Genomic DNA, 20,469 nt, shown 5'->3' with positions numbered 1-20,469 from the left:
GTACAGGCTGTCTAAGCACTAACATCTATTGCTCCAGCATTTAAGTAGCTGTCCTATTGTTTCAGTAATTATTGACCGTTAATTATTTCTTCCTCTTGGTACCTTACAGATGCATTTTTATTGTGAAAGATGTATTTGTGGCACAGTTCAATCTGGCTGCCCACTACTAGCCTTACCTGTTCCCTGTGCTGTTTCCTGGCTTGACAGAGCACAGCCAGCCCCCAGACGTGCAGATATTATTCCCCAGCACAATGCTGAGAGCCCCAGGGGGGTTAGAAAATTCAGGGAACGCTGGGCCTCTGAGCACCATGCCCTGCGGTGGCTGCACACACGTAAGACTATGTGCTGCTATTTCTATAACCATCTGAATAACCATCTAAATATGGTCATTCATTTACACCCCCACGTGCACATGGCATGACTTGCCCCAACCTGTAGTGACAGATGCAAATGTAAGTATTAACTGTACAGTCATAGATGTATAGAGATAACACAGGGCTGTTATTTCTCACGGAAGGCCATAGTAATCTTCAATGCCATTTATTTCTCCTACAAAAACCTCCTGCCCTTTGCAAATGCTTCTTTCTTCCATGGCAGTTTTATTTTCAGGGCAATGATTTGGTGGTGTTTGGTCTCTTGTTTGTTTTAACTGTTTAAGCAGTACCTAGAAGATTTTCCCTTGTATGTGTTTTTGATAAAAAATGTCTACGTATTTGTTTTTCTGCTCACAAGATTGCTATGTTCAACATTTCCCACTGCAATCTGAAATAAGGGCTCCCATCAGTCCCACTGGTGCCTTGCTGCTCAGAGCCACACATCTACAGCAAAAGGTTCCAACTCATCCCCGCTGAAGCCAATAAAAATATCAGCAGGAAAAGGAATAGCTCCACACATGAGAAAAATAATTATGACCATGGTGTGTCAGAGCTGCTGGGTTATTTGTTAAGGGATGCTTATTTCCACAAGTTCTTTAGTGCAGATATGCCTCGAAGGCTTACATTTAATAACAGGGGGCAATTGCTACTTTATTGTGTCTTCACTGACAAAGCACCAACACCTTTGGACTAAAAATCTTTTTATATAACTGGATTTAAGGAAGTAGGGACCGTCATACATACAGATGGGCTCCTAGCTGATTCCGACATATTAAAACTGACTGCCGTGTCCTAATTCTCAGAGATTAACCTTGGTAATGACTGTCTGTCAGTGTGGTTTTATATAGCCGACATCAGAGGCCTGCCAGTGCCCAAGGCTTTAAAATAGTAATTCTGTTTTGTAATGCAATAGCTGTCAGATCAAGTACATTGGGGATTTCCATCTACACTTGAAAATTGTATTTTCTGTATTTTTTATTCAGGTTTCTGAAGTGAGCCCTGAAAGGCTGTAAAAGGATGGCTTGTGGGCCAGGCAACCTCATTTCCATTTGGTAGAGGGAACGTTTCTCAGGCAGTTAAATTATGAACGAACATGTGAATTAAGGTCTCCTTTTATTCTTTGACTCCCTCTAGCTTAATGCCTTACCAAGTAAGGCAGCTGAATCAGGCTGCTGGCTTTTATAGTCACTGGAAATAGCCAGCATGAGGGAAAATTTGTTTCTTTTTTTTTTTTTTTCAATATAACTATATCTGTTCAAATCAGAGGAAACACTTTCTTGTGAAGTAAAACATCAAACAAACTTTCACATGTTCTTCCCTTGTCCCAGTTTTGTTTGCCTGTTTTTGAGTATATATTTCCTAGGTTAGATATGTGTGCTGAAATTCTTAGATGTGAAACCATGAGTACAAAATACAGTAAGATACATTGACTTTCACACTAATGAAGGTCCCAAAGTTGTTACCTGTACTTGTAGCCCAGAAGGCCAACCATGTCCTGGGCTGCACCAACAGAGGAGTGGCCAGCAGGGTGAGGGAGGTGACTGTCCCCCTCTGCTCTGCTCTCATGAGACCCCACCTGGAGCCTGCGTTCAGCTCTGGGGCCCCCAGCACAAGGACATGGGCCTGTTAGAGTGGGTCCAGAGGAGGCCATGAAGAGACTCAGAGGGCTGGAGCACCTCTCGTATGAACACAGGCTAAGGGAGTTGGGGTTGTTCAGCCCGGAGAAGAGAAGGCCCCGGGCAGACCTTACAGCGGCCTTCCAGTACCTAAAGGGGGCTACAGGAAAGCTGGGGAGGGACTCCTATAGGGGGTGTAGTGATAGGGGAAGGGGGAATGGCTTTAAACTAAAAGAGGGTAGGGTTAGATTAGGCCTTAGGAGAAATTCTTCACTCAGAGGGTGGTGAGGCCCTGGCACAGGCTGCCCAGAGAAGCTGTGGATGCCCCATCCCTGGAGGTGCTCAAGGCCAGGCTGGATGGGGCTTTGGGCAACCTGGGCTGGTGGGAGGTGTCCCTGCCCATGGCAGGGGGTGGAACTGGGTGGGCTTTAAGGTCCCTTCCAGCCCAAACCATTCTGTGGGTCTGTGCTTGTACTGACAAATAATGATGGAAGTATTAGTAACTTTTATTCTCTGCTACTTTGGTTACCCTTATCCATAGCAATCCAAAAAAAAAAAAAAAAAACATCAACCAGATTTTGCATGTAAAATTGTCACTCCTTTTCCCTCACTCCTCAAATAGACTTGGTCAAACCTCTGCAAATATTAGCTGGAAACAAACTTTTCAGCTGAGTCATAGTAGTGGAGGTAAGGCTCACCTGATGTTGGTGTCAGATTTTCCCTTGGCTCCCAAGAAATTCCCCTCATATTTGTATTCATATTTCTTTACGACTGTACTAAGGCCTGGTTTATGGACAATTTTCAGTTTTCTATTCCAGCAGTGTCACAGTTGTCTGTCACACTTAGAGCCAGAGCCAGTCAACTGTGAAACGTTTGAAAATGCCAGTGCAGCACCAGTTCTTATGCAAATGGCTACGTACCCTTAACTTCAGGATTTAGGCTGGAGCATGGTCCCCAGGGCATTGCCAGAGGCTCTGCACCAAGTGGTCGATTAAGCAGAGGAAATATCTACCTGTGCACTTGGAAAAAGCTGTAGGGCAGAGCTTTTTCTTTCTATTCTGGAAAGGGAAACAATTGGTGAAAAAGCATCTGCCAGGTCTTGCCTTGTGGCAGATAGATGTGCTGGGTGGCAGGGGCATGTGGCTTGGCTGCCGCCCCGAGGTGTGCATCTGGGAACCGGCAGTGCTCTGGGCTTCCTCTTCTTCTCTGCTGGATGCTCAGCTGAGCCCTTTCAGCCTCATCTTTCTTTCCATTATTTCCTCAGGGCCTGGGGGAGTTTATGAACTAGAAGTCAGACTGGGAAAAACAAGAAAGAAACATGTGAGCTGCCTTATGCGATGCTTTTGCTGGTAAAAGCATGATGATCCCTGTATGGGAGATGGAAAAGCCCTGGAAGTCACTCTGGCTTCCCAGAGGGTTTCACCTGAAACTCCTGCTCAATTTCTTCAGGTGTGCAGGCTATGATCCTGATGTGTTAAAGCCCAAATGATCAAGGAGTGTTGCTTGTTCTCATTTACTGCCCTCATGGTAACAGGTGTGTGTGATCCTTCCTAACCCATATGACAGCCAGGACTGAAATCCTGCCTATGCCCTGTGGGAACCCATGGGAACTTTGACACCAGTGTCAGCAAATCAGTCCAAAATCAGCTGGTGTTCTTGCCCAGGGATGTGCAGACGGGGCGAGGGGTTTCTGTACAGGGTTGGAAGAGTGGGCAGGCTGGTGGGATGGTCTCCTTGCAGAACGTGACATGCACCCCAGGGCACAAAAAAAACAATAATTAAAATAGATGTATTTTTATAAGGAAACCTATAAATAGCAGGCTTGGACTTCCACTGGGGGGTACCAGGGAGCAGGTACCCTCCCTGCCCCTCTGCATCAACATCACTGGTGTAGCATGAACCCCATGTCACAGAGAGGGGAAAAAAATAGACCCCTGCCCCAGTATTTGGGGCTACATCTTAACATTTGGAGTAAACGAGCTGGACTCAAAGATGCAGAAAGCTCACTCTTTTCTTCTCTCTTTCCTTCTTACTGGCCTTCTTCTTTTGCTGGACAGAAAATGCCACTGATGCAGGGGTTGGGCCCCAGGGGCGATGCTGGGAGCAGGGGCACAGAGCTCCCCCAGGGAGGCTGGAGGAGGCAGAGAGGCAGTAATCCTCAGCGGGCTGTAACAGGGCCAGGCTGCCAGATAAATAAGGCTGGGAGGGTAGACATAACTGCCTGGGGATTGTAGGCTGCTGCTCAGCATCTTCTTGGCTCCTCCAGGGTGGGCAGGGGAGGAGTTGGAGGATGGGAGGTCATGGCCTTGCTGCGGCTCCTTGCTGTCTCCCTGTGAAGGAAGCAGAAGTTATCACAGGCAGAAAGATGTCTCCCCGCAAGGCTCAAGAGAGAAAAATCTAACTCCATTTCTTTAAAACCAAACAGAAAGCTCAAGAAGCCCTCTAGAACAGCAGGCCTTATGAACACTGCAGTGGTGCAGGTACAGCTCATCTAGTCATGAGTGCCACGGGATGTACAGCGTGTTTTGGGGAAAAAATCACACCCCCCTGCTAGCGTCTCATTCAGTGTGCTACATATCTGGTTTCATTCTCATTAATTGAAGCTGACACAGCCCAAAAAGCCCAGTGAAACCTTAAATGAGAAAGGATGAGCTTGGGCCAACGAAGGCTTGGCACGGCCGTGCACGGCTCGAGTGGCACCAGGGACCAGGCTCGCTGGGCTCTGGCCCTGAACCAGAGCTGCCAGGATCACCAGCACAGCCAGGCCCTAACTGCTGTGTCTGCTGCGAGCTGCAATGACAGCAGCTTCCCCTTGAGACCGGGAATAAGGACTGGGATTATGAATGGGCAGAATAAATAAGCGCGCAGTGGCTTCAAACTGATGGCTAAAATGAAAATGTCGATCCAACAGGCTCTTTTTCAAGAGGTTCAATTGAGGTTGGTGGCTACAGATGGCCCTTCCCACATCTCTCCTTTCTTTCATAACCTTGATTGCACTGGGAGTGCTCAACATCATTTTGATTTCACAGGAGGCGTGGGGGGCAGTCAGAGTAAACAACCACACAAATAAGAGCATACGAGCAGACTGCAGTAACTGTTATTAGCACAGGTTCATTTTGTGGGTCATTCTTTCTCTCGAGGACAGAATCCAGACCACCTGCAACAGGAACACCGCAGGCCTTACAGCTCCTAAAAAGCTGGAGTTTGCTCATGGTAGCGTAGCTCAGTTGTCCAAGCTGGATGTATGAGATGAGTATCAGGAGAAGAAGGTGCCTCTGAAGAGCAATTTGGGTTGAAGCGAGATTTGGGAAGCACTGAGGCGTCATCCCCTCCCGCGTTACAAACAAGGAGCCTGTGTGTCCCCCCATGGCATCCACAAGCCAGCATGTGTGAAGCTTTGTGTAGGAAGCACCGTGAGTAAGGAAATGGGGGCTCCTTGTCATACTACAAGAGTTTAAAAGTGCCCAGGAAAGAGGCTCCATCCATTAAATCAGGAATTAGCCTGCAGTAGGGTCTCTTCTGCTGCACTGGAGTCCCTGTCCAGATCAGGCCCCTTCAGGGAGCTTCCTGCAGGCTCCCAGACACCTGTGCAGGGCCACTTCTGGATGCAGACAGGGAGGTGAGGGACTGTCCCTTGCTGTGGGATGCTCCTCAGAAAGTGCTAGAGTTAGGTGTCATGTCAACACTGTGGTCAAATGGAGGCATCTCCACACTTCAAACGCCTCCAAAGTCAGGCAGTGAGCAGCCTGAACACAGCATTTCTGTGTCTCAAGTCCCCCAAATACCTCACGGAGACAGGCAGTTTCCACGCACATGGTAACAGCACTGTGAGCAGCAGGTATCTCATGGATACTCACAGAGCTGGGACCTCTACAAGTCATGTCCTAAATACCTTGCCTCCTCTCTCCTCTTTGTGCTTAGCCTCTGAAGAATAGTTGCAATGTTCAGTTGTGCTCCCAAACCTACTGTCAGGGCAGGGTCAGAAATACAGCCTCTCACTTCTGGCATCCTAAGGCCGGTGATTATATCTAGGGAGGTGTATAGGAAAAGAACAAACATACATAATTTTTTTCCCCGCAGGATCTCCTTCCAGCTGTCCGTGGCTTAGAAACTTCTTAAATCTAATAAAAAGTTAATTGAAAGCTCAGCAGCAATAGAAGAAAAAGACAGGAGTCCTGTAATACCCCAATCAAAACTGTAAAGAATATTTTACTTCCTTTACTACCTTATCTTTCCTGACACACATACATCTCCATTAACAAATCGTGTATCTCTGTAGTATTCCTGGTTGAAATGAAAGTTTGGAGTACATTATTTCTGTTGTAAGATACCTCTACTTGCCTTGTCTGGTTTTGTGTTTAAAAATGCATTTCTGCTTCTCTGAAGTGTTTAGAAAGATGTGAGCAATGATACATGGCAGCTGTTACTGCAAAAACAAGCCACAGTGTTCATTCTCTCCTCTCTTTTTCTCTTTTTTTTTTTTTTTCCTCTCCTGACCCATGGCAGCTTGGTCATTCTTTAGGTTAGTTGCAGAGTAGGTGTGGCAATAATGAGAAGATCCTGACCTCCCCAAGGTTAATTTAAACTTATCTGTCTAGTTCAATGCAGACATCCTTTCCAAGGCTGTAAACTTTTGTAGTCTGGGAGGCATGTCTGCAACCACAGGCGAAGAAGTGACAGTGGTTCCTGCTGACTCACACAAGACAGATAGCCTTCAGCTGCCGGTCCTGATACCAAAAGCTGTCTCGCAACAGGCAGAACTGGGTACAGGATGTAAAGGTACCCGAGGGGCTGGTAACAGCCAGGCATCCGGCTCCTGCTGAGCTCCATGTGTCTGGCAAGCTCAGATTTATCTCCAGTGGTCACGCTTTGACTTCAGCACCGACACTTTCTGACTACAGACATCATCCTCACAGGCAAAATAGTCTTCTAGCCATTCTTCCCCGGATATTTGAAAATCCTTCAAAAAAAAAAAAGGGGGGGGGGGGGAACAATTCACGGCATCTCCCCAGCCTTATCAGGGCTGCGGAGGCTTGTGCAGTGGTGTAACCTCTGTCTTAGCTTCTCATAATTTGGAGATTTCCCACAGGAGCCAGAGATTTCCTCCAGCAATGGCTGCGTGATGCACCTGGCTCATCCCCACCCACCCACACTTCCCATCCTGCCCTTTGGGATGCTCAGCACTAAGCAGATGGCAAAATAACTGAACCAAGCTCTGAATTTTTCCTGCAATCACTCTTACGTGTTTCTTTTTCAGATATGTGCATTGCCACAGCAATTTCTCTTCTAATGATTCTGATTTGTGCAATGGCTACGTATGGCGCGTATAAGGTAATTCATTACATTCCATAAAGATGTGAAGCGAGTGAACTATACAACTCTGTGGAAATAAAATTAAGAAAGTTGCTTTCTAACAATTTCATGTTTAGCTGAAAATTGAGAGAAAAACAAACAAACAAAACAAAGAGGTGGCAGAGCTGGTTGTTTAGATGAGTGGTATGGCACAGCCCCGTGCTGGAGGCTGCCCAGATGTGTTTGCTCTCTGCACTTTCAAATAGGAGTAAGCTCTGGGCAAACTGTCAATTCAGAGAACTGAATCTTGTTCTTACCAAATTTAATGGATTTTTTTCCCATTCCCTCCCACATCTGTGGTTTGTCCTGATATTAATCCTATTTATCTGGGAAAAAAAAAAGTCTCATGTGGTTTTTAAATGTCCCAGTATAATGAGCTGTGGGGGTTGCACCACACATACTGCAGCAGCTCAGCAGCCAAGCTGGTTTGGCCAATCTTTTTGGCTGAATGTTACATTTCTTTTAGCCTATTTTACAAGTTATTTCCTCTTATAGCTTCATGAAATGTAACATTGCATTCTGTTAGATATTCCTTAGGTTTTAGTGCAGAAAGATATATATCCTCCCATTTTAGCTTGTGGTTGATGTGTTTTTATTTTATTTCCTTTCTAGCAACATGCGGCTTGGATCATCCCTTTCTTCTGTTACCAGATCTTTGACTTTGCTCTCAACACGTTGGTTGCCATCAGTGTACTTGTCTATCCCAGCACAATTCAGGACTACCTCCGCCAGCTGGTAAATCACCCAAATTTCATAAGCCTTTTGAGGCTTTGGGGAGAACCATGCAAGGTGCCCAGTTTGTCCCATATTTCTAGCCAATGGTTTACTGTTGTCTTCGTATGCAGTCCTTGAACAGTCTGCTCAGTTTGAGCTTGCTCATCTGTATTCCACACCCTTGCAAGTTACATTTCCAACTTACATTACAGTATCTATGCGGAGTTCTAGAGTTTTGTGATGCTGTGGAAGCTCTCAGCACCATTTCATTAGGGATGATGATGATAGTGCAAGAGAGAGATCCTAAGAGATTGCTTTTGGATTCAGTTACTGCGTTCATATCCAGTGACTTATTTCTCATGCTATGAGAAAGGATGTTTTGTTGCTTCTTTGAATTTATTTGGTGGCTTTAACACAGCTTTCTTTAGGCAGGAATTAGATTCAAGGTAGGTTTGTTTTTTCTAGAAAATATTATCAATCTGTCTCATCTTTGGGACAATTAGAGGCTCCCTTCTTGACAGGTTCTACTGTGGCCAAACATCCATACTCAGTACTGTGTGAGCCTAAAGTATGTGACTGCAACCACCTACAGTGAAGACAAGCAAATCTTTCATCTCGGGTCCTGGGCTGTGTCTGGATGGGTTCAGATGGAGTTGCAGAGCTCTGGGACAACTTAACACAGCGGCTGTCTCTGAAAACCCACCTTGAGAACTTGAATGCAGATTAGTTTGGCTGTGAACTTTGTTATGTGGATGGAAAACCACCTAGGGCATTATAAATAACAGGTAATGAGCAACAGCAGGCAGATAAGTGGCTGCACAAATCTCTGGGAAGAGGCAATGTGTCAAGCCAGCGGGAGCTGGGATGCATCAGGGGCCTGTTATCCTTCACCTTACTTAACACCCGCCCACAGTCACAGCTGGTGCTGCACTGGAAGAGAAGCAGAGGAACAATTCAAAAGGTACTCAGAGATAAGGGTGAAAAAGAACAAATTAAGGCTGGAGCCCTCCTCTTCACCCTTTTCCTGCAGCCCCTCACCGTGGGTCGGTGCCAGCCCCCCTCCTGTGGCAGCATGAGGACCAGCTGCAGCTCTGGAGCTCACGCTCCCCATCCCAGGGGGCTCGTTGTAACCAGGTTTTGTTTAATCTTGGTCCTTGATGGAAAATGTGAGGGGGAAAGCAGCAGTCTGGGGCTGGGAACTGCATGCTGAAGAGCTGCTGTTCTTCTTGGTGCCACATTTGGAGCCGGCTCACCAGGAGGGCAAAGGACGGCCAATTCCCTCAAAATGTGTGCTAAGACATCACTGCCTTTGGCCCTTCCATAGCCAAAATACAAAGAGCAGACCCTGGAGGACACTGGAAATTGTGCAGCAGAACTCTTTGTGATCCACATTCCTGTTTTGACCTACATTTCTAACAGCAACTCCAAGGCATTACCAATAACTCCAAGAAGGACACATTTTTCCCTCCTGGTCAGTGTAGCCACCACCTGCTGAACACGTGTATTTGGGTTTTCTCCCATGACGCTTTTCCTGTCGTACACTCAGGCACGGAGCTGACTTCAAGAAAGCTGGAGATTTAATCTTATAAGAATTTTCCACGCTGTTGAGATGTTTTATTTCTGGATAGCTTAAATTAATGAAACCTTCATTAGAAGTTACCAGAAGTAAAAAAAAAAAACAAAACTAACAACCTCAGAGAAAAATCTATAACTGCAAAAAGGCCAAAAGACTACTTATAAGTATATTAGAAATGAAAAAGAAAAATTTCTAATGCAAGGAGAGGCCATTTGTTGGGCAGAGGTGATAAATATACTGATGCAAAAAAAAAAAGGAAGAAGTGTTCACCAGCTATTTCTGCTCTGCATTTGGAAACAAGCAGTAGAACATGTTTATATAGCTGGGGTTTTGGAAGTAATTTCTATTCACTGACAGTCAAGAAACACATTAAAGAGTTTTCACTCTGAACACACCGTTTTAAAATGAGCAAGCCCAGATAACGTGCACTCTGGAGTGTTAAAATGTCTGATTGCACAGATCCTTTCTTGCTGTTGTAAATCATTTTCTACGTGGGTAATGAAATTGCACAAGGCTTCATGAGCACTAAACTGTCTGTGCTCAGAAGGGCAAGGGGGATTTTCAGGATAATTATAGGCTGATTAGCCTGACATTGCTACCAAGCAGAGTAGCAGAAATGCTGAGATGAGAGTCAATTGACAAAGGATTAGGACAGAGAAATATGATTAATGACTGCCAGCATGGTTTCACAGCAAATCAGTCCTGCAGGGAAACTCATTTTCTTTCACTGACAAGATTACCGACTTCGTCAATAAAGCTGGGCAGGGGCGTAGTAGACCTTTGTAAGCCATTTGACTTCGCAGCACGATACTCAGGAACATCAGTGAAGCACTAGATCGATAAAGGATGTAACAAATGCATTAGATCACGTTAGATGGCAGATGGAGGAGGGTTGTGGTGCCCAAGAGGCCATTCACAAAGGTAATGTCAGCTTTGGGAGAGCTTCCCTAGGTCACTGTCCAAAGGGACCAAGTCCTCTAGAGGAAAGTTAAGAGCAGGAGCCTAATCTAGTCCTGCTGTGCCATCCTCTGAAAGACTATACCCTGCATTGCCCAAAGTGAGAAGATCTCTGCATTTCCCAGAGTCAATACTTGTGGCTTTCCCCAGCAAAATCACTTCTAGTAAAACCTGTGGCTGACACAGACTGATGGAGATGTAAATAACATTATGGACAGAGCCATTACTCAGAGTGAGCCACACTGATTGAGAAGCTGAGTTCATTCAGCCACGTGTGCTACATTGCTAAATGTGAATAAATATTAAAAAAAAAAAAAAGGAATACAGATGAGCTTATACCATGGCAACTGCAACTAGAATGCAGCCTGGGGGACTAAGTGACAAAACAAGAGTCCACTTTTTTTTTTTCCTGCTTGCAAATACTATTCTTGAGATTTGCGGGCTGAAGAATATAGAGCAATGAATAGTAAGATAGGAGGCTTTCCTTCTCTGTTGATCACATAGGTTGTGTTTACCTACTTCTGGTGTCTCCAACTTAAAAGTCAAAGTACATGCAGAGAAGCTCTTCTGTAAATCATATAAAAGCTGGATAAATTGTAGTATGATGACAGATAATCAAATTTCCTGCCTAGTTTGTCAAGGAAGGAGACCAAGAGGTGATACCATTATGGCTTTTGTATGCATAGCAGCTAGGTTTAAAGGCTGTTTAAATTAGATGAGAGGTGTAATGATAATGAGTAGTTAAAAGCTAGTCCAGGTGAAGTTCAGTAAGAAACAAAGAGAAATTTCTATTGTATCATTTACAGCAGAGATTAGTGATTGGCAAAAACTACCAACAGCCAAGGTGAATTTTGTACACTAACGCCAACTGTTCAACAACATTTTGAAGCTATTTTACAACAGCTTTGAAGCTGTTGACTCTTCCTTGTCTGGGCTGTGGTCCCTAGAACAAGTAGCTCAGCAGGAATCCCTGGGACCCCCACACAGGAGCCCACATCTTCTGGCAAAAGGTTGTCACATTTGGTTCAGAGCAAATACACTCTAAGTAGGAAAAAACAGACACAGTGGGTGAAATTCATGTCTGCTGGTATCAGATATTCAGAGATGCTCTTGCAACGTAAAGGATTTCGGAGAACAAGATGAAACTAAAAATAAACTTCTCCAGTTTTTAACAATAATATCACCAATGCAGCTATACAGCCCAGGTACTGCTATACAGGCTTGCACCCGTGGACGTGTTCCCTTACCTTTAAATGATGTTCATAGTAGATACGTCTGTAGTCTTAAACACCACATTGAGAACAAGATTGCAGTTAATACCCATGTCCCCACAGGTGAGATATGAGTCATGCCAATTAGGTGTGATTGCTCCTGATGATTTATAAATCAGCCCTAGGGGCATCTTGCCCTCATTCCATTTGCAGGGGCCTGCCAAGCAAGGCAGAAAGTAAAGGAGTGAATTGTGTTTCTTCCTGGCATTCTCAGTTTTCGTGCCTCTAAAACTGCTTTGAATATGGGGATTGGTGTTTTAGGGAGCACAGCTCCATAAGGGAAATGAAAAATCCCAATCATTCTTCAGATTCATTATTGAATATCTGCAAGAGCATATACTTCAAGTAATGGATTATATTTGGCAGTCACAGAAGAATGTTATTTTTTTACCATAAGGTCAACCGCCCATATTTTTAATCACTTCTACTTCTCTATGCTAGTACCTGGAATTATTTTATCTCTTCAGTTTGGTGCACATCTACCAGATTTAAGTCTACCAACGGTGAGTTGCAAGCTGCTATAAAACCCTCTCTGTACTTTTAGGCAAATAGGATTCTATCAATAGGATAGGTATAACCCTAGCTAAAAGTGTTGCAACTCCAAAACACTGAGCATGGTGTTCACAAGCCGTTTTGTAATGTCAGCCTACACTGACTGCTTCTTTCAGAGTCGTTAAGTGTCTTTGGAAACTTGGCATTGCCATTTAGTACCCAGCTGCACACAGGTCTATCCCTTAAATCCCATACACTGCAAGAGCATCTCGGCACAAAGGGTCATGTAAAATAAGTAGATGTTACAAATCTGTCATTTGAAACGTCACAGGGAGATGACGTGTCATAAAACTTTCTGAAGGTTATGTTGGACATCTTGGTCATTATCGCTGTCACTAGGAAAAAAAAAATCTTCACATAGAGCAAATGTTGCATGTATAAAAAAAATCTTCTTGGTTCTTGGAGCAGTAGAGGTCTGAAGTAGTTTGACCTAAAACACATTTCATTTCTTTACCCCAAATAGCACTTTGATGTATGTGCTTTCTAAAACCTTAAAATTAAACACTTCATCTTCTGTCATCTGATAACAGTATACATAATGAATTGAATCAGAGGTGCAGAACAGGCTAGTCTGCAACTGAGTTATGCAACATTGTTTTTTTTATGAAAGTAGAGAACTTTCTCAGGTCATCTAAAGAAAATTTCAAAGTATATTAAATAGCTGTGATGCTGCTCTCTAACAGCTCAGGTTGTACCAGTCATGCTTTTCAATCCTAGGAAAGAGGTCTAGAGAATGTAAAAGATTAGAACTAAAGAACTGATTCCTATAAACTAAAGCTTAAAAATTGAATTTCTTTCTGACATTTTAATGCCATTTTATAATTCCAAAGAAGTACAATTAACTTCCTAGCAGGGTTTTAAAAATTCTACAGATTCATTTCTGTTTTATTTCAATTCTGTAAGATCTAATTTCGGAGTATTGTAACTGTTGAATGAGAACCCACACCATTATTTGAAGTGGATTTTTTGTGGTCCCAGAGGAAGGAAAGCATGGGTGGTTGTACAAGAGGGAACAAGAAGGAGCTTCAGGCTTGGGCTTTCTGTTGTTGTACATTTGTACAATGTCAATACCATATACTTGCCATGCAAAATTTAGATTCCTTTGAAGTCTCTAATAGAGCTTTGCTACATATAAGCAGTAATTATTTTTAATTGAAAATTTAAGGGTATATTATTATGCATGCAGTGCACTCAGTATCCACGACAAGGTTATGAATGACACTTTAATTAAGACTTTAGCATGCCAGTGCCACACCACTACAAGTACTTCTTGTCAGTGCATGAAATTTCACAACATCTTCCTGCAAAATCCCTCCTGCATTTCCAGTGACGGGCTGGATTTTTTCCCACCCAACCATATTTCTGTCTGAGCTTCATCAGACCTTGCACAACATTTGACGCTGAGCTTTTCCCAGAAGTTATGGCACCCGTGCATTTGCCAAACCTTTGGCCTGACCCTGGTGCCCAGGACCATCCCTGTGGCAGGCTTCCAGCTCCTGGTTTCCCCATGGGTGACAAACCCCTTGCACGCGATCAGAATTTGTCTTTTCCCACTTCATACAGTCACATCAGTGTTTGAATTCATCACTGCAGCATCAGCGGAGGACAATGGGTGTTTGGTTCATCTGAGCCACTTTTGGCACTTGGTTATGGTGGGAATGAAGGAGCCCTTCCTGGCACAAACCAGCTCCGCAGCAGTACCTGCACTGGGCAGCTGAGACACTTCCCGTAATTTTTCCTGCTTCTCTGCAAAATGAAGGTTTCATAACTGTTTTTCCTACTGCACCGAAGGGATTTGTGGTTGTGAGTCAAGATCAGGCGGCTCGTCAGCCAGCCTGGGCAAGCCAGCATTAAATATCTTCTGGCTGGCAGGTGCAACCAGCCTGGTTACCAAACAAAATGAACTTCTTCCACATTGACCCACAGCCCTGGGCCTTCCACGCAGCCCCAGAAGCCTTTTGTCCCACGCAGCAAGCAGGGAAGCCCCAGGAGGGGCCTGCTTTGGTTTTCACACAGCACATGACGATCTACCAGGCACCACTTGGTGGGGGCAGCCACCACGCGGGGCTTGCTCCCACCTCACGTCTCCCCAGGAAGGAAACTCCAAAACCTGAGCGTGGAGGACAGAAACCACAGAATGTGCTCCTCACGTACTCTCCCAGCTTGTTGCTTTCAGTGCTGATTAGGCCCTTTCACTTAAAGCACTGCTGACGTAAGGGATGTGCTGCTCCCAGACTTGGCCAGGGCTCCTGGCTCCAGCAGATGTTCCTGCTCTTCAAGGTTGCAGGAACTTCCTTGGTCATTTTCCCACCCTCCCCCTGCCCCCATGCAAATCCCAGTTGCAATGATGTTTGGAAACAGGCATAAAACAGGCATGAAAACCCCAGTATACAGTTGTCCAGTCTTTGACTAGCGACTGGTTCCCCAAAACCAGAGCATATGAAGACCAAAGCCAAGCTAGGAAGTTCCTATTACACTCATGAATTAGTTTGAATAGTTTTTAATGGTAGATCAGTACTAAAAGGTAACCTATTTGGGCAGTTTTACTGGGACTGACCCTAACTGACTGGGCTTTCTAACCAAGCCTATGGCCTCACTCCTGCAAGCAGTAGGGTGGGCTGTGGTCGTAGTACTTAAATGTCCTGTATATAAGGGGTTTGATTTTACTTTGCAGTGCATCTTTTCTTGGCATACACTCTTGCTTTCTTGGTCTCTGGGTGACCGCATCCACTATATTTAGCAATAACCTTGTGTGAAAAAAAAAAAAAAAGAAAAAGAAAAAAAGAAGTAACTCATTGAATTATAGCAAGTTGGTTTCCTACAAAAGCTGTGCCTCGACAAAGAAGATAACATGATAAAAACCTCAGCCATGAAATTCAGTACATTAACAGAAACATTGCTGTCAAGAAGTGAAAAATGTGCTTATGTAACCGTTATCTGCATCGGCTACAGCTGCAGCTGATGTTAACCACTCTGAACAGTTCATGGAAGCACTACATTAAGAGAGATTGTCGCCAGCGGCTGTCCAAAAGGAGAATTTCCTGAAGCACTGCTCTGACTTCTGGTGTAAGGGGCATCAAGGGGTTACGCTGGGTTTTCACCATTGTTGCCAAGAGTACAGTTGTAGCTTGGGCCGTTTAATTGTCCTGACAGGGATTCAGAGCTGGCCTGCTTAAGTAATTAGACCTGTAAGGAAAAAGGGGGCTGTGCGTGGAAGGAGCTAATGCATGCAGTTATAGTGAGCTGCTGCTGCTGCAGCGGAGCTATCGTGTGTGAAGAGTGGCTCTGTCTGCAAAGAATGGTTTCTTCCATCTGGAACAGGAGCCCTTGTGCTGCCATGTTTCAAAACAATTCATTTTAAAGGGTGTTTTTTGTTGTTGTTTGTTTTTTTTGTTTTGTTTTTGTTTTTTTTAAAGCGATACCAGATATAGCAAAACATTTTTAGAGGTTGTTTTTCAGCCACTGATCGTGAAGCGTCCCACAGTTCTGAATAACTACTCCTAAGAAGATGAACATTGTCACCTCGATTTCACGTACAAGATAACAGAAGGGCCTGGAGCACATTCAGATTTAACGTCATGACTTTGCTCCCCTGGACGGCCCACGCCTTGGGGAACAGCAGCACTAACAAGTGCCCCTGGGAGAACTAATCCAAATTTAGCTAAGAGAAGATGGATTTGAATACAGCCAATGTCTTTTGATCAAATATTTAGGTGAAAGGATTGTGCTGTCTGGACTTTTCCTCTTTGACTCTTGGAAGGAGCTGCCACTAGTCTTTGGCAATCACAGCCAGAGTACTGTATCTTGTAAGACAGTGACCATTTCACAGGACCAGAACTTGCCTGTCATTTGTCCCAGAGGGCACGTTTCCTGCTGCAAAGCCCACAGAGGGATACCCCTTGTCAATCTGTGTCCATTACAAAACCAGTGTGCACAAAGGGAAAGAAAACCCACCACACACATAGAGCAAAAGCCATCCCCTCGGCCCTCCGGGGAACATTTGGCAGGCTGAGCCTTTGTAGCACATGTTCCAGACAAATTTACTGAAATTGGTTGTTGGTGCAGAGAGCTCCCAATTTAGTAGATCACAGCAAGTTTTTTAAGCTATTAATTATAGACTGCACTAATTGAATGGATCTTAAATGACTCGTGAGATTAACTTACAGTGTTTTGCTTATTTTTGCTTTTGCAGCCCAGCAATTTTCCCTACAAGGAAGAGATCATGTCTGTGAACCCTACATGCCTGGTTGTGATTATACTCCTTTTCATAAGCATCATTTTGGCTTTTAAGGTAAGTCCATTATTTGTATACCGCCTACTTCTAGTCATGGGCGAAATGCTCCCTCTGGGAGTCCTGTCCCCAGAAGACACATAGGGAGATACTGACCAGGCAGTCTGAAAGCTGCACAAAGCAAAGTGGTAGGTATTGTGAAAAAAATAAAAATAAAAAAGAAGGGAGAAAATGTCACAGACAGACACATGAACACGTAGGGCCCAATGGGGAAGTGTGATGCTTGTAGGGGGAGCGCATGATACTTAAATCTGTTGAAGGAGTAGACAAGGAAGGGACTGTTGATACAGACTTCTTATTTTTTCAAAGATATTTGGCAGGGCTTCTCATCAGAGGCTTTAAAAAAAAACAAAAAACCACACCCTGAGAAGTGTAGGGACAAGAGGAAAGGTCCCCTCGTACGTTGTAGCTAGGAAATAGAGGATAAAGGTAAATCATCAGTTTTTACAACAAAGCCCCATGCTGTCCATTCACAAAAGATCTGGGGAAGGGAATGAAGATCTACTGACAATGTTTTTTTGCAATGTTGCCCAAAATAGGGAAGCAATCAGCTGAGAAAGCTTTGTAGAACGGTCTCATGGCTCTGAGTTACTGAGCAATAAAACAGTGGAGAAACCCCATGGTGATATATTCTAAGTGATGGGCACAGAGGAAATTCAATCCTGTTTCACAGACACCACAGACAACTCTGAACTAAGCATGAGCACCTGAAAAGGGGTCTTGTAGCTGTAATAACATAGGCCCATGAAAGTATTAGCTTACTTCTCAGTTCTGGTCAAACAAGTGAATCAAATAATAAGAATATTAGATATTAATAAAATATCATATATATATATATATAACCTAATGAAATAAAGAAATAAATAGGAAATAGAAGAAATTAAAAAAGAAATCTAAGAGTTTCTGTGCCATTTGTGATGTCTGCCATGCACTGGCATCTTGAAGCACACATTCACTTCTGGGTGTCCTGTCTCAAAAAGGATGCCGTAGAGCTGCAGAACCAGCAGGAGCAGAAGGAAAGTGATCCGAAGGATGGAACAGCTCTCATACAAGGAGCAGTTAAATAGATCCAGGCAGTCCCTCCTGGGAGTGCCAGCACAGAGGACTGTCACATGGGGCGGAAAAAGGGAACAGGGAGTAATTATTTAATTGCTGTTGGTTTGGTGTCAGAATAGCTCTTGCTCTTCCTCTGCAGAGCAGCTACACATTAGGTTAGAGACATCCTGAAGAGCCAGGACAGGAAGTTGCTTCCATACAGCACGAACAGGGAAAGTTATTGTGATCAAAAAAAAAGAAAAAAAAAGTGGATTAGATTATTGAAGCTCTTTCAAAGTTGGAAAGAAAAGATAAGATATTTTAAGGTGCAATTGGAAGTGATATTCATTTTTCTATTTTTGACTTAGAAATATAATTTAGCCTTCTGGCTTTGTCCATATATATGTTCACAGCAATAGAGTTGTGTTTTTTTTTCACCTTTGAATGTAATAAATATGTAGATCTGCCAGGTGACACAAGCAACATGCTCTTTAAAACTCTTGGATGCAAGCATCACCTTGTTTTTTTCCTGGTGGCTCAGGTGTTTCATTGAAAAAGTATGGCGAAGATGTCTCAAGCTTCTAAAATAAATGTAACTAAAATTGGAATAGCAAAAAATACTTACTACAGAAAAAAAGAAATCCAAGAAATTAATAGTGCAAAATAATCATTCTATTTTAAAGCTGCTACACATATTTTTTCCAAGAATATATGTGACTAGTTAGATTGAAGTATTGGTTAATGTTCCATTCTTCTATTCGAGTTCTTTACAGCCAGGGTTATTACAGACTATTGCTTTTCTTAATGTTCATTCTAGCAACATATTATTGTGCAAATGAGTCACAAAAATATGACTCACACAGAAACACATGCTAAATTCCAGTTAGCGTTTTAATTTGGATTTCTTGTGTTTCCAGAAGAGCTGCTATGCAGATTTTTGGAGTCTGCTACATGAAAAGAAAGCTGGACGCTATGACATGCATCACACTTTATCACTGATAGACTTAACAGATGGCACCAGGTTTATATACTGAAACTGAAAAGGTGCTGTGCATAAAAATATGCCTGAGCTCCCTCTCCCTGTGGAACAGAGAGAAACCAAAACATTGTAACCTAGGAAAAGCTACAGTAGGAAAAGCTGCATTCGTCTGGTCGGAAATATGAAACAGAATCACATAATTTGTCAGAAACATTTGGCATCAGGACACTTTTATTGTGGGTCTAGCTACATGCAAATGAAAACACTATTGAGCAGAAATTGAGATATCGATATGTCAGACAGAAGTATTGTGCTTTGTACATAAGTCTGTGAAAAGCGGGGGACAAAAGAGGGCAGTAAGAATGAATGAAAGCCAACCACACACCAGCACTTGTCTTTATAGCCCTCAGGATTCACTTGGATCCCAAGCAGCTAATAGATATTTCAGGTGGATGGATAGATGCATGGACAGATACTTCATGCCAAGTGAGAGTCTTTTTCAGAGTAGACCGAAATGTGTTATACCGCTTACCCTGTTTGTCTAGAAGCTGAACCAGAGCTACATACCATGAAACATAGGTGTTTCCTATCTGGCTGACGAAGGACACCCAGCAGCATAACTGAATGTATGCAGCACTTGACACATGACACAAAGCCAACAAGGTGGCTTTTGAATCGTGCCTTTCTCTGCAGCTGCTTTGGGGAGCGGAGCCCCAGTTTCCTCTGGCCAGCCCCAGCTGCTGGCACAGACAACCTGAGGCCTCAACCTCCCCCTCCCCAGCCTGGGCAAAGCCCCCCATGCACAAATGAGGTAGAGTCCAGTGAGCACAAACGCAACCAAATAAACCCTTCCCCCTCGCTGCCCTGGCACTCTGCAGCTGCAGACTTTGGCCTCTTCTCTTCTTTGCTGGCCATCCTTTTGATGGAAAGTAGGGAGGAAGAGGCAGCCGAAAGGTATTCCAGTTCAGGGTCACCCTGGTCCCTGTGATATGCCTATAAGCTGTGGGGGTGTACTGGTGAGCCTGGGAACCAGACCACCCCTGGTGGTGCTCAGCAGATGGGATAAGGTGGTGCTCACCACGTTTTGTGCTCACCAGGACAGACCCAGTATCTCAGCCCCGTGGATGCTCCCAGCAGGGCTAACCTGTATAAACCTTCTTATACTCACAAGATGCACATTCAAATGTGCTGGGAAGATGGATTTAATTGCAGATTTGATCAGTAAAGCAGCCCCGTGTGCACCCTCCTGCAGCACTATGTGTGAAATACACGTAGCCAACCGCTCTGCCATTCGCATCACCCTGAAGTCTTCATATATATTGCAGCTTGAGCCGAAATCTTGTGCAGCTAAACATCTGCATGCAAAAAGGTCTGTGAGAGGCAGAGTTATAGCTTTGTGGGTTTCAGTTCCTTTGGAGCTAGTGTCATTTGTCACCACACAAGTGGAGGGACCGAAAGCTGGCAGGAAGAGGTGCGGTGCCTGTTTCCTTGCTCAGCCCTTCTGGCGTCCTCATCCTCCAAGTGGTGGTGGCATCACCGTGCTCCTCTGGAACGGAGGCTGCTGCCCCAAAAGGAGTCTGCCAGCAGCCTGTGTTGTGCTGTATGAAAATACCCCTCAGAGTGCATTGGGCTTTTACATAGGGCTGATTATCGCCAGCTATGTGGTGTGCTGACTGGAAGCCTCTTCACCCCAAGGGCTGGAGCAGGCCTCCCCCTCTGAGAAACAGCTCATGCATCCAGGCGGGCCGGGAG

General features: G+C 44.3%; 1 protein-coding gene and 1 long non-coding RNA gene across 4 annotated transcripts in view; one reads left to right on the top strand and one right to left on the bottom strand.

Moving 5' to 3' along the window:
* The window catches only part of LAPTM4B (lysosomal protein transmembrane 4 beta), a 60,809-nt gene that overhangs the window by 16,391 nt on the left and 23,949 nt on the right, over positions 1 to 20,469 (top strand). For all 3 annotated transcript variants that reach the window (XM_083823336.1, XM_083823338.1, XM_083823337.1), the window contains exons 3-5: positions 7,248 to 7,321; positions 7,955 to 8,077; positions 16,605 to 16,703. In XM_083823336.1, coding sequence (XP_083679462.1) covers positions 7,248 to 7,321; positions 7,955 to 8,077; positions 16,605 to 16,703 — 296 coding nt within the window. The remainder of the gene's footprint in view (positions 1 to 7,247; positions 7,322 to 7,954; positions 8,078 to 16,604; positions 16,704 to 20,469) is intronic.
* LOC310893869 lies at positions 6 to 16,556 on the bottom strand. Its single transcript, XR_014579379.1, has 3 exons — positions 11,837 to 16,556; positions 3,998 to 6,950; positions 6 to 3,286 (listed from the first exon to the last, which is right to left on the bottom strand). It is a non-coding gene; the product is annotated as an uncharacterized lncRNA (long non-coding RNA).

This window comes from Anser anser, assembly GCF_964211835.1.
Source record: "Anser anser genome assembly, chromosome: 2".
NCBI classification, from domain to species: Eukaryota; Metazoa; Chordata; class Aves; order Anseriformes; family Anatidae; genus Anser; species Anser anser.
This window is presented reverse-complemented; position numbering and strand designations above follow the sequence as displayed.